This window comes from Amblyraja radiata, chromosome 19 (assembly GCF_010909765.2).
Source record: "Amblyraja radiata isolate CabotCenter1 chromosome 19, sAmbRad1.1.pri, whole genome shotgun sequence".
NCBI classification, from domain to species: Eukaryota; Metazoa; Chordata; class Chondrichthyes; order Rajiformes; family Rajidae; genus Amblyraja; species Amblyraja radiata.
In genome coordinates, this window is record NC_045974.1 from 41,041,812 (window position 1) to 41,058,274 (window position 16,463).

General features: G+C 44.6%; 1 protein-coding gene across 1 annotated transcript in view; it reads right to left on the bottom strand.

Annotated features, from left to right (window-relative positions):
* Window positions 1-16,463, bottom strand: part of cftr (CF transmembrane conductance regulator) — a 148,078-nt gene that overhangs the window by 2,011 nt on the left and 129,604 nt on the right. Inside the window, exons 20-26 of the mRNA XM_033038309.1 lie at window positions 15,243-15,470; window positions 12,423-12,523; window positions 11,253-11,489; window positions 7,900-8,055; window positions 7,215-7,304; window positions 2,229-2,401; window positions 1,544-1,649 (exon numbers count right to left, since the gene is read on the bottom strand). Of these exons, the coding sequence (XP_032894200.1) occupies window positions 1,544-1,649; window positions 2,229-2,401; window positions 7,215-7,304; window positions 7,900-8,055; window positions 11,253-11,489; window positions 12,423-12,523; window positions 15,243-15,470 (1,091 nt within the window). The remainder of the gene's footprint in view (window positions 1-1,543; window positions 1,650-2,228; window positions 2,402-7,214; window positions 7,305-7,899; window positions 8,056-11,252; window positions 11,490-12,422; window positions 12,524-15,242; window positions 15,471-16,463) is intronic.

Consider the following 16,463-nt stretch of genomic DNA (forward strand, 5'->3'; position numbering starts at 1 on the left):
AATTGGCTTGGTATTTGTAAATTGTCCCTAGTATGTGTAGGGTGGTGTTAATGTGTGGGGATTGCTGGTCGGAGTGGACTCGGTGGGCCAAAGAGCCTGTTTCCGCGCTAAAGTAAACAAGGGAGAGGGTCTGTGGTAAGACAGGTGTGATTAAATGCCAAAAGTGAAGATGGCGCAAATGAAAGTGAGGGGAAATAGGGTAATCCTTCAGGACAGGCTTCTGCCCTTTACTAAAGAGATATATAACGTTGAAACCAGATTTCTCTGTTCCTCAATCAATCAATCAATCAATCAATCAATCAATCAACCTTTATTGTCATCTTGCAAGCAACAGTTGTACAGTGCAAAATGAAAAGACGTTTCCCAGGGAATACCGGAGCATCGTACATGAAATTTAAAACATTTCACACATAATAACACTAAAAACAATCCAGTCCCTGATGGAACAGTATAAATAGTTAAAAGCAGGTAAAACAACAACGTTAAAATACAGTAAAACCAATCATAAAAATGTCCGGGACAGCTGATTTGAGTGGCCAGTGCCAGTTATTAAAGTGGCCAATGCCAGTTATTATCCTGCCAAGAACTGTTTGACCTTTGCGTCTATACTAAAATATCTAGGGCATATTATTACAGAACAAATGACAGATGATGAGGATATTTATATGCAACGATGCATGCTGTATGTACAGGCGAATATTCTCTTGCGTGAATTTGGTGCGTGTGCAGATGTGGTGAAGATGTCGCTATTTAGAGCATACTGCACACCACTCTACACTGCGCACCAGTGGTCGAACTATTTAAAGACTAGTATGCAGAGACTAAAGGTGGCATATAACGATGCCATGAGAACACTGCTAAGGCAACCTGGATGGTGTAGTGCCAGTAATATGTTGGGGCCAAGGAAAGAGCGTTCACGTTGCGGCCCTGTTTCAACCAATCTTTCCACCACCACGCACAAGAAGCACAAGAAGCGCAAGACAGACACCATTGTGCAGATGCCGAGAAGTGTGTTCAGCTCTGGCTGAACAACTTCTAATCTTGTGTGTGGACTCGATAAGAAGAAGAAGTAATATGTTTGTGGCTGCAGGAGTCAGTACTTTAGAAGCTATCCTAAGACACCACATGTATAAATTCATTTGCAGGATAAATTACTTTAAAAATGTGCTTATTGTGGCCTTGTCAAACATAAGGGTTAGCACTACACACTACGAATCCCAGCTGTGGAGACACTGGTATCGTTGTCTCGTTGTAGGACATTGATCATCTTTTAATCTGGATTTTTAACTTATGTATTGTGTTTTAAAAAAATATATAAATTATGATGTTTTTTTAAGTGATATACCAAGATTTTATATGTAGTTATGATATTTGATATGCAATGCATTTTTAATGTAATGTTGCCCCTTGTCTGGACCTTGAGTCTGTAATAAAGTTTATTATTATTATTATTATTATTATATTATCCACAAATAACAGGCTGCTTCCCACTACAAATGATATGCCCGAATAATGCAAGGAAGAGACAGCAAACAAAACATACCAGAAATTGCTGGCAATCGAGGAGAGCTTCTACTCTGTGCTCTGAGAGTATAACTGTGCAGTTTGAAAATGTATTTTTCAAAGTCTTTCTTATGATTTGGAATGTTCTGTTGAAAGAAAAGGATTTAGATTCTAAATTGTCATTTTACATACCATCTAGTATATATAATTATTTATGACAAAACAATTCAAACATGCGGTCAATTTGTTAATAGCGATTGATTTGATGTCAAATAATATTACAATCCTTTGAAATTATGATCTTTTTAATACACTGACTCATACCAATGCTCATATTATACTTTTGTTTACTTTTGCTATGTTATCAGTTGGGCACATTTTTAGAATAAAATTATAAATAATAATGGCACAAAAGGACATAAATTAAAATTCTGCTCTGCTAGTAGACTTGTTGGCCTATGTAAATATTCTTGGTTAATGATTTGTGACAAGTTAAATGCTGTAGGTCCTGCCTTCATATCCTAGCCAAGCCCGCACCTTGGCCCAGTATGGAGATTATTTCCTTATCCCAACAACACTGTGGGAATACCTTTATGATAAGGACTGCAGTGGTTCCATATGATGGATCACCACCAGTATCTTATGGGCAATTGAGGATGGGCAATAAATTGTGGCTCTACATCACGAGAAATGAATAAATAAAAATAGTCTGTAAGTCGACTTACACAGGGTCCAGGTGTGCAGTAGGTTCATCGAGCAACAGGATTTTGGCCTTGCTGAGAATAGATCGAGCCAAGCACATGAGTTGTTTGTGGCCATTGCTGAGAATGTAGCCACCATCCACCAAAACAAAGTTAAGATTATCCGGAAATTGTTCAATCATTGATTTCAAGCCAACCTACATTGATATAATTAGCATCAGTAAAGTTCGTAAGTTCATAAGTTCCAGGAGCAGAATTCGGCCATTCGGCCCATCAAGTCTACTCCGCCATTCAATCATGGCTGATCTATCTTTCCCTCCCAACCCCATTCTCCTGCCTTCTGCTCATAACCCCTAACACCAGCACAAACAAGAATATGTTCATCTCCGCCATGAATGGCTTGTAAGTGCTGTCCCATGGTCACCTATCACACTGAGACCTGATGTACACCAGCACACATTGGTGAGTAAATAAAGACCATTTATATAAAGAGCCATTGGCCTGCTCCTGGCCATTCCCACCATTGAATGGAAAGAGCACTTTCAGCCCACCTGGTCCACATTAACCATCCAGCACCCATTTATACTAATCCCATTGTATTCTCTCCACATTCCCATCAATTCCCTTGAATCCACACACAAGGGGCTAGTAACATAATATGTGAAGCTTGTTTAAGCTTGAATCGCAACACACTCATATTTTCTCTGAATATGAATATAATAATAATAATAATAACTTTATTTATAAAGCACTTTAAACAACCGCAGTTGCCACAAAGTGCTGTACATGAGAACTCATGGACAAAAAGTTATTACAAACCATTAAAAACCGTAAAACGAAGGACTAAAAAACAGTAAAAATTAAAAGACATTAAAAGCACTAAGAACAGGAGCAATGTCCTAGCCAGTGTCGAAAGCCAGAGAATAAAAATGAGTTTTTAGGGAGGATTTGAAGATGGACAGTGAGGGGGCCTGTCTGATGTGCAACGGCAAGGTGTTCCAGAGTGCCGGAGCAGCAACAGAAAAGGCTCTATCCCCTCTGAGCTTCCGCTTAGACCTTGGTACCTCAAGGAGCAGCTGATCAGCTGACCTGAGGCACCGGGCAGGAGCATATAGGTGGAGCAGCTCAGAGAGGTAAGGCGGGGCGAGCCCATTCAACGATTTGAAAACAAATAACAGAATTTTAAAATGAACTCGAAAGTGCACTGGGAGCCAGTGAAGGGAGGCCAAAATTGGCGTAATGTGCTCCCTCTTTCGAGTTCCGGTTAAAAGGCGAGCGGCAGCATTTTGAACCAGCTGGAGACGAGCCAATGAAGCTCGTGCGACTCCAGAGTAGAGTGCGTTACAGTAATCCAGCCTAGATGTAATAAAGGCATGGATTACTGTTTCAAAATGCTGCCGCTCGAGGATGGGCTTCACCTTTGCCAGCTTCCTTAGGTGAAAGAAGCTGGACTTAACCACCGCGCCTATTTGTTTATCTAGTTTAAAATCACCGTCCATCCTAAAACCCAGGTTTAAAACTGTTGGCTTTACGGACAATGCCAGTGGACCCATGTCAATAAAGGGAGGTTCACGGCAGCCATTGGGGCCAAACAAAATCACCTCTGTCTTTTTTTCATTAAGTCCCAGAAAGTTTAAGGCCATCCAGGACTTAATGTTCTCAAGACAAGACAGAAGTGATTTTAGAGAATAGTCGTCTTCTTTCCTGAGTGGCATATATAACTGGCTATCATCTGCGTAAAAGTGAAAGGAGATGCCATGCCTTCGTAAAATTGAGCCCAGAGGAAGTAGGTATAGAGAGAAGAGCAGGGGCCCTAAAATTGAGCCCTGTGGAACCCCACATGGAAGTGCAGGAATGGGGATATATGGATCATACGGTACGATACGATAGAACTTTATTGATCCCAGGAGGCCAACGGTCATAAAATACAACAAGATACATGAAACATGAAATTAAAGTGATGTGTGGAAAGGATTGGGGATATGCACAGATTGGGGGCGGGGGGAGGAGGGGAGCCAATCTACCCCACGACAGAAGGGGGAGGGAGCAGTTGTACAGTTTGATAGCCACAGGGATAAAGGATCATGTGCATGCAGATGAGATTAGTGGAGTTTGGCATCATGTTCAGCATGGATATTGTGGGCTGGAGAACCTGTCCCTGTGCTGTACGTTTCTAAGTTCTGTTCTCTGTCTTCCTTTAATTCAATCAGAATTAATTAATATTTCACATTGGCTCTGGTGCCCTCAACCGTGTATAATTACATTCAAAGGAAATATCTATTATGTCTTATTTAGCCTATGTATTTTTATGTAACTTTGCACAACCTTGCAGTTAGGGTGCTAGAAAACACATTATGTTCAAATGTTGGATGGCACTATATTGCAATATCATTTAAAAAATCAATAATCTGTGTAAAATCGGTGAATAGGAATACCCTGTACCATCTTTGTGGGGTGGGTTTTGCTGTCAACACTAAGAACCTGGCATCTCAGCCACTCGCACAAGTTCTGATGCGGAAACAACATGCTATGGTCATCAGTACATTGAATGCAGCTCTGGAAGCTAAAGCTAAGGCCACGGAGGACTTTCATTACATGCTTGAAAAACTCTGGCCTGAATCACAGAGGGAGACACACTGATTCACCTGTATTACTTCAATGCCAGGGTTGGAAATTTTTTAAAAAGTTCAGGAAACACATCATTTTCAAAGAGTTAGCTTTGAAAGCTAACTGTTTCAAAGTCCTCCTCTTAACAAAATGTCGTAACCAGCACTCCTTTAACCAGAGAGAGAAGCACAAAGAGGTGTGAAAACGCACACCTCCAGATTCAGGGACAGTTTCTTCCCAGCTGTTATCAAACAACGGAATCATCCTTCCACAAACAGAGCAATGGTGACCCTCGGACAATCCTTGATCAGACTTTGCTGGCTTTACCTTGCACTAAACGTTATTTCCTTACCATGTACGATTATAATCATGTATTGTCTTTCTGCTGACTGGATGGCAACAAAACCTTTTCACTGTACCTCGGTACAAATGACAATAAACTAAGCAAATTGTTCAGTCAAGCATAATTCAAGTGAGAGACCGCAAGGATTCAACATCACCTGGGCATCACATCATTGGAAAGACCATGAGGCTGGGAAGACCACACTGCCTAATGTATTCTGCTAACTACATCAGTCTGCCCTAAATCAGTGCTGGCAATGAAAATGTTGCTGTTTGAAAACTAATTTGTAGGAAGGAACAGCAGATGCTGGTTTAAACCGAAGATAGACACAAAAAGCTGGAGTAACTCAGCAGACATGCAGCATCTCTGGAGAGAAGGACTGGGGAGAGAAGGACTGGCGGAAGTGGCGGCGCTGCCCTGGCAGCAGCGGCTCACCTGCAGTCCCGTTTGTTTTTGCTTTTTTGTGTTTTTTGTGTTGTTTTTTTTCGTTTTGGTTCGTCTAGTTTTTGGTTTTTAGTTTGTGTTTTGGGGGGGGGGGGTGGTTGAAACAGGGCTTGCTGTCTCTCCCTGCGGGGGAATGCGACTTTTTTGTCGTATTCCCCTTCTCTGCCTCCGTCTGCGCTGAGGCCTAATGGTGGAGCTGGCGACCTCGAGGCTCAGGAGGCAGAGCCCGCCAGGACTCACCCTGAGCTCGCTCCTGTGAGGGCGGTCCGGCTCGGGGCTGGAACAGTGCTTCCGTGAGGGGCTGTGACGCTCCCATGAGGGCGGCCAGCACGAAGGAGGAACGATGCTCCCGTCGGAGTGGCCGAGCTCGGGGAGGTACGGCGCTCCCAGCCCGAGGGAGGAGCGGCGCCCATGTCGGGGCGGCCCAGCCCGAGGGAGGAGCGGCGCCCATGTCGGGGCGGCCCAGCCCGAGGGAGGAGCGGCGCCCATGTCGGGGCGGCCCAGCCCGAGGGAGGAGCGGCGACCATGTCGGGGCGGCCCAGCCCGAGGGAGGAGCGGCGTCCATGTCGGGGCGGCCCAGCCCGAGGGAGGAGCGGCGTCCATATCGGGGCGGCCTGGCGCGAGGCTGAGACGGTAACGGTACTCACGTGAGGGCGATCCGGCTCGGGGCTGGGACGGCGTTCTGGCGGCGGTGACCTGAGTCCGGGGTTCGGCCGCGAGCCAGCAGTTGCGTCAGCAGGACTGGTGGGCGGCAGCTTCGACCACCCCGGGGCGCAGTGATTGAGCCGCGGGACTGTTTTTAACATCGCCCGGAGGGGTATCGCCTCAGCGCAGAGGGAGAAGAGGAGGGAAGAGACTGCAGGCCTAAGATTTTTGCCTCCATCACAGTGAGGAGGTGCTAGGTGGACTCACTGTGGTGGATGTTAATATGTGTTTATTGTTGTTTTTTATTGTATTGTATGTATGACTGCAGGCACGAAATTTCGTTCAGACTTCGGTCTGAATGACAATAAAGGCTATCTGTATCTGTATCTGTATCTGGGTGACATTTTGGGTCGAGATGGTCAGAAGAAGGGTCTCGACCCGAAACGTCACCTATTCCTTCTGCTCAGAGATGCTGCCTGTCCCCAGTCAGTTACTACAGCTTTTTGTGAAAACCAATTTGACAGCCTCAATGACCTGGAAGGACCAGCAGTTATCTCTCCTCAAACCTTAGCTCACAGACTCCTGAAGGCCCCCTATCAACAGGAGCAATCCCATCAAGAGACGCCAGGAAGTTAATTATTCTAAAACACAGGATGTCTTGGATTGGATCACAAGCAAAAGAAACAGCTCCGTGTGCCCCTGAGGGCTGAGATCACACAGATGTTCCGTGTTTTAAAGAATCCCCTACTTTTTAATTTAAAATGTGTTTGACATTTCAGCCTCACATTTTTCAGTTCCAAGCATATTATGAACATGAAGTCACCTTCAACAATAAAAAACAGGTTATTTATAGCAAGATAAAAATCAATCACATTGGTTATTTATTTGAAATTATATATCCCAATATCACATTTATTCCATGCAAAAAAAATGAATAACATGCTATATTTAAAAAAAAAAGATTTATGCACCTCTTCAGTGACCTTCCAGATCTCCTCATCAGTCCACTGTTCATAAGGGTCTAGATTCTTCCGGAAAGTCCCAGAGAACACAAAGACTTTCTGTAAGGTGGAATATTAAATCTCAGTTGATTTCTGAAAGGCGTGCAGATTTACAACAGTTTGCAGGGATATCAGCAACATGTTATCAAACAAGATGAACAGAGGAAGTATGTTCACCCTCCCCTGTTTAAGTCTGCAAGCTAGAGATAGCACTGCTGTGTGTCTGTGCCAATTGCTGACTATTCTAGTTGTTTGCAATAGTTTCAAATGCACTGGAATGTAATAAACAGCCTATGTTCTTGACACACCTATTATGTCAGGATTATAATTGAATTTTTCACCATGGTTTGTAGGTTAATTGGCTTTGTAAAGGTAAAACTTGTCCCCAGTGTGTGTAGGATAGTGTTGGTGTGCGGGGACCGCTGCAGACGTGGTGGGCCGAAGGGCCTGTATCCGCGCTGTATCTCTAAACTAAACTAAACTTTAATCATTACGGGTGGTAAAGTTCACGTGACTCATGACTCAGGTTATTGTCTTGACGTTGCAAGAGAAAATCAATCAAGGCTTTTACTAATATGCTGTGGAGAGTACTGGAATTACAGCTTGCCACCTACTGTGCAATGTACTAAATAGTGAATTATATCTGAAACATTACCTGAGGTATTACACCAAATGCTTTCCGCCACTTTCGCAGAGAGACTGAATTCCAGGAAATCCCATCAATCTGTATTTCCCCTTCAGTAGACAGGAGGCGCAAAAAAGCAGAAAGTAAAGTGCTTTTCCCAGCACCCGTCCGTCCCAACAGTCCAACCTATTGTGTTCGGAGCACAGTGCTTAATAACATTATTAAATGCACACAGAAAATGGTCTGAATGTGTTTGTAAAGTAACTATCTTAAAGGAAAAAAAATCAATAGTTGTTGTAGAGGGACTGAGTTTGAGCCATTATTCAGTGCCTCAGAAGAGGATCATCAAATAGCAACAAATATTTAGACCCTTCTAGACTAAGTGTGACTGGTCCCCCAACGCAACCCATTCCCCAACGCAATATTCCGCCACTCACCCATAGCCCCTAACTGCGCAGGCGCGGATCATTTCCCCTCATTGCCAAGCACTCCCTCCCTCTCCTCTTCATGTGGAGGAGGGGAGGGGGGAAGGGAAGTGGGGTGTGTGGCGGGGGGGTGTGGGTTGGGGTGGGAGGGGAGGAGGGATGTGTTGGGCGGGAGGGGTGGGGGGGGAGGTATGTATGTGGGCAGGAGGGGTGTGGGAGGGGGGAGCATGTGGGAGGGGGGGTGTGTGGGGGAGGATGTGTGTGTGTGGGCTGGGGTGGGGTGTGCAGGCAGAGGGGTTGTGGGGGGGGAGTGGTGTGTGGAGGTGGGGGTGTTTGGGGGTGGGGGAGGGGGGTTGTTGTGGGGGAGCAGGAGGGAGGAATTAAACCTCGCTAACTTTAACGACATTCAACCGATCGGAACGAAACTTGGTGGACTCGCAGCACAGGAGAACGGCGAGTGAACTGGGGGGAAATCATAGCGCTATCGCAAACCGTTTTTGCACAAATAGAAAGACCGCGCAAACCGGAAGATAACAAGATCAGAGTTTTAGTTATGTATAGATAGAAGATAGATAGATAAATTGCATTTGGTTTTCACGAAATAAACATGATCATATAATCAAGTTAGCTACCGAAGACTAGTGGTGAAACTTACTATTTTACAATGCATTAAATTGCCTAGTGTATTAAAGAATCTTAGGAAATCCTTTTGGACACAGTCTATTTTAAAGACGTCTGCCATCAAAAGTATATCCAGTAGAGTCATAGTGTTCAAAGCGAAATCAGAGATTACAGCAAATGTAATCAGTCTTGCACAAAAGGATTAATGCTAGAGACATCAAATTACAAAGGCCTGCGGAATTACAACCATCCATGCCAGCCAAGATGCCTCATTTAAGCTAGTATCATTTACCTGCATTTGGTCCATAACCCACCAAACCCTTCCTATCTAGGTACTTGTCCAAGAGTCTTAAATGGAGGGGAAAGTATGCAGTTAATTGCAAGATACTGAACTTGGGGGCCAAATCCATAACTCCCCGACAGTAGCAACCTAAATCCAATCTGCTCAAACTACACATGATGGTGGAAGGTTGGTTTTCGGACTGGAGGTCTATGACTAGTGATGTGCCTCAGGCATCAGTGCTGGGCCCATTGCAGTTTATAGTTTATATCAACGATTTGGATGAGAATGCACAAAACATGATTAGTAAGTTTTCATGTGACATTAAAATGGGTGGTATCTTAGATAGCGAAGGTGATTATTAAAAATTACAACCATTGAGCAAGTAAGCCAAGGAATGGCTAATGGAGTTTAGTGCAGATAAGTGCAAGATGTTGCGTTTTGGGAAGTCAAACCAGGGCATGACCTTCACAAGGAATGGCAGGGCTCTAGGGAGTGTTGTTGAGGGAAGGGACCTAGGAGTGCTGGTACATAGTTCATCAAAGTGGCGTCACAGGTAAATAAGGTAGCTAGGAAGACTTTCAGCACATTTGCTTTCATCAGTCAGGATATTGAGTATAGAAGTTGGGATGTTACAGTTGTACAAGACATTGGTGAGGTCACATTTGTGTAATGTGTATTGTGCTCAGATTTGGTCACCCTGTTCTAGGGAGGATGTTGTTAAGTTGGAAAGAGTGCAGAGAAGATCTACGAAGATGTTGCTAGGTATAGGGAGTTACAGTATAGGGAGAGGTTAGTCAGGCTAGGACTTTATTCCTTGGAGCACTGGAGGATGAGGTGTGATTGTACAGAGGTGTATAAGATCATGAGAGGAATGAATAAGCTAAATGCAGAGTCTTTTACCCAGATGAGAGGAATCAAGAACCAGAGGACATAGTTTTAAGGTGTAAGGGGAAAGCTAGAAAACCGAGGGGCAACTTTTCTACATGGATGGTGATGGGTGTATGGAACGAGCAGCCAGAGACGGTAGTTGAGGCAGGTACTAAAACAACATTTGAAAGACATTTGAGTAGGTACATGGATCGGAAAGATTTGGGGTATGGGCCAAATACGGCAGGTGGGACTAAAGAAAATGGAGCATCTTTGTCGGCTTAGGCACGTTTGGCTGAAGGGCCTGTTTCCATTCTGTATTACACTATTACCTGGTAATTTAATTCAATAAAAATAATTAATAATATCTGTGGAAATTTTTTACTGGATACCAGGTTATACAGTAGTTTATTTCCATCATGATTTGTTTTGTTCTTTTGTCATGGGTTTGCAGAAGACAATGGGTTCGTTGAGTTTACCCCCCACCCCCACCCAGAACATTTCCAGTGGGAATTGTCCAATTCTTCCACTTTTCTCCCTGTAACCCGTTCTTGTTAACACAACCATCAACCCACCCATTCTCTGCGGGTCCAGCCACCCAGTGGCACAAGGGACAATGCAAAGTAGCCAATTAACCATCCAGCAAGCTCTAGAATATATGAAGAAAACGGATACCTGAGGAATTTGCAGACTCTACACAGACGACACCTATTCTAGGAATAACATATAATTATTCAGTTTTTATCATTTAACATCCAGTCTTTCTAGGTATCTTTATTTAGTATTTCTCAATTTATATTGAGTAATTCTCAGAGCATAAAAATATTTTTTAAACTGGAGATAAAGAACAGATGGCACAGTGGCGCAACTAGTCGAGCTGCTGCCCCACAGCGCCAGAGACGTGGGTTCGATCCTACCCTGGCATGCTGTCTGTGTGGAGTGTGTGCATTCTCCCTATGAGTTTCCTCTGGGTGCTCCGGTTTCCTCCCACATCCCAAAGATGTGCGGGCGTAAAGGTCAGTTGCCCTTGCTGCACAAGGAATGGATTCCAAAGTGGAACAACATAGAACTAGTGTGAATGGGCGAATGGTGCTTGGCATGGACTCAATGGGCTGAAGGGCCTATTTCCTTTTAATCAATCAACATTGACGTCAAGTGCATTGGAATGGATGTATCTACTGCCTTACCCTTTGCCCGGCATTCACTGAGAAGGAAAGGTCCTGCAGCACTGCGCGGCCATCACTCGTATACTTGGCTGTGAGGTTGTTCACCATCATTTGGCCTCCAGATGGCCACTCATGTGTTAGATGTTTATTCTCAATCACAAGTGCATCCAATGAGTTGTTGACATTTTGTTGATTCTTGCTTTCAGATCCTTCTGGGGGTATGTCAATGTATTTAAAAACACGACTTACTGATCGCATCTAGAGTCAAGAACATTATTGCAGATCATGATAGATGCACAAGATGAAGTACTATTGATTTAATGGTTCTCAGCCATGGTTGAATCAGTTTGATATTTGTTAAACTTTTGCTTATCCAAGTTGAACAAAAAATATTATTTGAGGATTTACAAAAGTAAGTTTTACTTATCTATTACAAATAGGGATATAATGCCAGATAAAGAAAAAAATATCCTTAATGGAAATCAAGTCTAACGATCTATTTGAAAAATAAAACTTTTTCATACAAAAGGCTGAAACTTCTAGACGTTGAACATCTTAGATAGATCTGGTAACATGTGCAGACAGGAAGTATTATTGTGACTTCTATTATAAACGCAAAGCAACACAGGGGTAACAACCATTAAGATTTAATTTTAATGCCAGAATCGGTTTCTCCATTAATTTTCCATGATTTTTGTTTGGACAGGAATTTTCTGGGAATGACATTGATTCCATATTGAACCTCCTGTGTCTCTCTATGTGGCTGCCACCAGGTTTATAATGCCACAGGAAGATGGAAGATCTGAACCTCCAGCCCCTCCTCACCACTGGTTTCCCATTGGAGATGTGATTGATGTGCATAATATTCCCATTTTATTATCACCTAAAAATATGATCACTGAATACTTAAAGGTCTGTTGCCCTTGCTGCACAAGGAGTGGATTCCAAAGTGGAACAAGATAGAACTAGTGTGAATGGGTGAATGGTGGTTGGCATGTATTCAATGGGCTGAAGGGCCTATTTCTGTACTCTACGTATACTTAAGACTTTCAGGAGATGTAGATGAGTTCTTTTCATGGAATACTTTTAATGAACGAACAGTTATCATTGGATTATTATTTTAGATTATTTAATAATTTTGCACTAATAAATTTACAGCAAAAAATTAGAGCACTTTGTAATTTTTTTTACCAGACTATCCACATCTATGCTTGAGTTGACAGCCCATTGCATAGTACTCGTGATGTTCATGGCTAAGGTCAGAATAATTCCAACTCTTCCTTCCCCGACATCTAAAGAAAATAGATGTAAATCCAGTCAGTAATTGGGGTATATTAGAATTCTGTCATATAGTTGCCACAACTGGCAAAATGATTCTCTGAATCATATTATCTCTGTACCGCATACTCCCCTGACATTAGCCTGATGAAGGGTCTCGACCCGAAACGTCACCCATTCCTTCTCTCGAGAGATGCTGCCTGAGTTACTCCAGCACTTTGTGTCTACCTACTCTGAATCAACCCTCCATTATCATGGCTTGGACCCCAAGACATAAAAAGAGATAAACAATTAACGGTGATATCTTTATAACTGGTCTATCTTCATAATGATGGGGCAAGCTCCTTCTCCCAGCTACTACTAAAATTCTTGGCCTGATGTTCCTGCATGTTACCCACGGGTTACTGCCCTAGTTCACTAAACAGCCAAGATCTTCTCCAAGCCCCTACATTCGGGATATATTGGTACACATATGGGGCAGCACAGATGCATGTGTGTAACTCTGCCACTTTCAAGGCAGGTTAGTCTGACTTCAGTGGTTGGTAAGATTTTAGAGTGCATTACAAAAGACAAATGCAATGTTGCATTTATTCCGAGCGGACTAGGATACAAATACAGGGATGTAATGCCGAGGCTTTATAAGGCAACGGTCAGACCGCATTTGGAGTATTTTGCGCAATCTTGGGCAATCTGAGGAAGGATGTGCTAGCATTAGAGAGGGTCCAGAGGAGGTTTACAGGAATGATCCCAGGAATGAGTAGGTTATCATATGCTGAGCGCTTGCTGGCACTGGGCCTGTACTCGCTGGTGTTTAGAAAAATGAGAGGGGACCTCATTGAAACTTACAGAATAGTGAAAGGCCTGGATAGAGTGGATGTGGAGAGGATGTTTCCACTAGTGGGAGAGTCTACGACCAGAGGTCACAGCCTCAAAAATAAAGGAAGTTCCTTTAGGAAGGAGATGAGGAGGAAGTTCTGTAGTCAGTGGGTGGTGGATCTGTGGAATCCACTGCCACAGAAGGCTGTGGAGGCCAAATCAGTGGATATACTTAAGGCAGAGATAGACAGATTCTTGATTGTTAAGAGTGTCAGGGGTTATGGGGAGAAGACAGGAGAATGGGGTTAGGAGGGAGAGATAGATCAGCCATGATTGAATGGCGGAATAGACTTGATGGGACGAAAGGCCTAGTTCTGCTCCTTTCACTAATGGCCTTGAACGCCGCCATGTTCAAGATGGCGGCGCTGGCTTAACAGCTGCGGCCCACCTGCAGTCCGTCTGTTTTTTTTCTTTCGTTTTGTTCCTTGTCATGTTTTAGTTAATTTTGTTTTATTAAGTTGTGTATGTGTGTGGGTGGGGTGGGAGAAACATGCTTTGGTCTCTTCCTTCGGGGGATGCGACTTTTTCTTCGGTCGTATTCCCCGTCCCCGTCTCCGTCTGCCCCGAGGCCTAATTGCGGAGCTGGCGGCATCGGAGCTGTAGCAGCAGCAGCAGCGGCGGAGACCCGACTCGGCACCGAAGCTGTGGCGGCGGCGGCAGCAGCAGCGGCGGAGACCCGACTCGGTCCTGGAGCTGTGGCGGCGGCGGCAGCAGCAGCGGAGACCCGACTCGGTCCTGGAGCTGTGGCGGCTGCGGCAGCAGCAGCGGCAGCAGCAGTGGCAGCGGAGACCCGACTCGGCCCCGAAGTTGTGGCGGTGGCGGCAGCAGCAGCGGTAGCGGAGACCCGACTCGGTCCTGGAGCTGTGGCGGCGGCGGCAGCAGCAGCGGCAGCAGCGGAGACCCGACTCGGTCCTGGAGCTGTGGCGGCGGCAGCAGCAGCGGTAGCGGAGACCCGACTCGGCCCCGAAGCTGTAGCGGCGGCAGCAGCAGCGGTAGCGGAGACCCGACTCGGCCCCGAAGCTGTGGCGGTGGCGGCGGCAGCAACGGCAGCGGAGACCCGACTCGGTCCTGGAGCTGTGGCAGCGGCAGCAGCAGCGGAGACCCGACTCGGTCCTGGAGCTGTGGCGGCGGCAGCGGCAGCAGCAGCGGTAGCGGAGACCCGACTCGGCCCCGAAGCTGTGGCGGTGGTGGCAGCAGCAGCGGCAGCGGAGACCCGACTCGGCCCCGAAGCTGTGGCGGAGGCGGCGGAGACCTGACTCGGCCCCGAAGCTGTGGCGGAGGCAGCGGCAGCGGAGACACGACTCGGTCTCAGAGCTGTGGCGGCGGCAGCTACCACCCGCGGAGTTTGAACCGTCGCCTCGGCGCAGAGGGAGAACAAAGAGGGAAGAGACAGAGACTTTAAGATTTTGCCTTCCACCACAGTGAGGAGGTGTTTGGTGAACTCATTGTGGTGGATGTTAAATTTGTGTTGATTGTGTGTTTTTGTCATTTTTTAAATTATATGTATGACTGCAGGGAAACAAAATTTTGTTCAGACTGAAAGGTCTGAATGACAATAAACGAATCTAATCTAATCTAATCTAATCTAATTTTATGAAGGCCAGTGTTTACCAGAATGATTGCCTTAATCAAGGTTATAGCAAAAAAGTTCCAGGCCTGGGAAGGGGGCCTCTTGTAGCTATTACCCTCTCATTACGTTTATTAACTTTGACCCCGTGCTCCTCAGTACATAAGCATGAAAAAGATCCATTATATCCATTAAGGTGCGTGGGTTTCTGATGAGAACGTTAACCCATCATTACCCTTTGATGCTGATGAATGTGCTGCTTATGCGTTCGTATTATCTCACCAACTTACTGTGTGTTGCTATGGAGATGAAAGTAACTGCAATAAAGAAGAGGACAAATATAATGTCAATCCTCATCTGGAACCAGCGCAGTGTTGAGAGGTAGAGAAACCAGTTTGCAGTGTGGAGGTTCAAAGCCTTGTGAAAAAGCGTCTCAAAGTAGGACTGGCGGCCAAATGCTCTCACTGTCCACAGTCCCCTCAATGACGTGATGAGATGGCTGAAAATTGGGCTGCGAGCTATAACCAAGGAGAGATAACACAGATATTGTTATTAATCTGATCTCTAGTTATGATTTCAGTTAATACAGTAGTGGAGAATTTCCATAAAATAAATTTCTATTTTACTGGTAATTATTTTTCACCTGCTAGTGAGTGAATTATCAAATATCATAACACCTGGCAGAATGATCGGTTAAATGTGGTTAAATTGGACGTTTGCATTAGGAGTCTGCCTCTAAAAAGACTTCTCAGTCGGCATTATGGCACCAGACGGCGGGACAACATAGCATGGTGGCGCAGTGGTAGAGCTTCTGCCTTACAGCGTCAGAGACCCGGGTTCCATCCTTGATACGGGAGGTTGTCTACACGGAGCTTATACGTTCTCCCCGTGACCGCGTGGGTTTTCTCTGAGAACCTCGGTTTCCTCAAAAGTCGTACAGGTTTGTCGGTATTAATGTAAAAAAATGTCCCTAGTGCAGGATAGTGTTAATGTGTGGGGGTATCGCTGGTCGGTGTGGACTTGATGGGCCAAAGGGCCTGGTTCTGCGCTGTATCTCTAATCTAAAGTTAAATAAAAATGAAGATGGTGACACATCTGTGACACATTTGGCTCACTATCCTGGCCTTCACTACTTGTCTCATTAATACTTTTATCATTCTTTCCATGAATGGCCTCACCAGACCCTTGAGATTAAGTAGCCAAACTAAGTATGAAAATGTGGTATTTAGACACATTGAAAGAATTTGGAGCTTTGCTGATCTGATTCAAATTTCTGAGCGCTTCTTTGCAATAAACTGAATTATGAATGTCCATGAACTTGGAGTATTTTACTTTCATTTATTATGCAAAAACAAACATTTGGTGAAGGTAGCAATTAACATTATGGTTATAAAGATCAAATATCGAAAATTGATTATGTCTATAAAGGATAAATTCAAAAAGAAAGCCTGGAGTTGCACAATGGATAAAATCCATCCTTGCAATGATGTTTGTTTCATCATTCATTATCA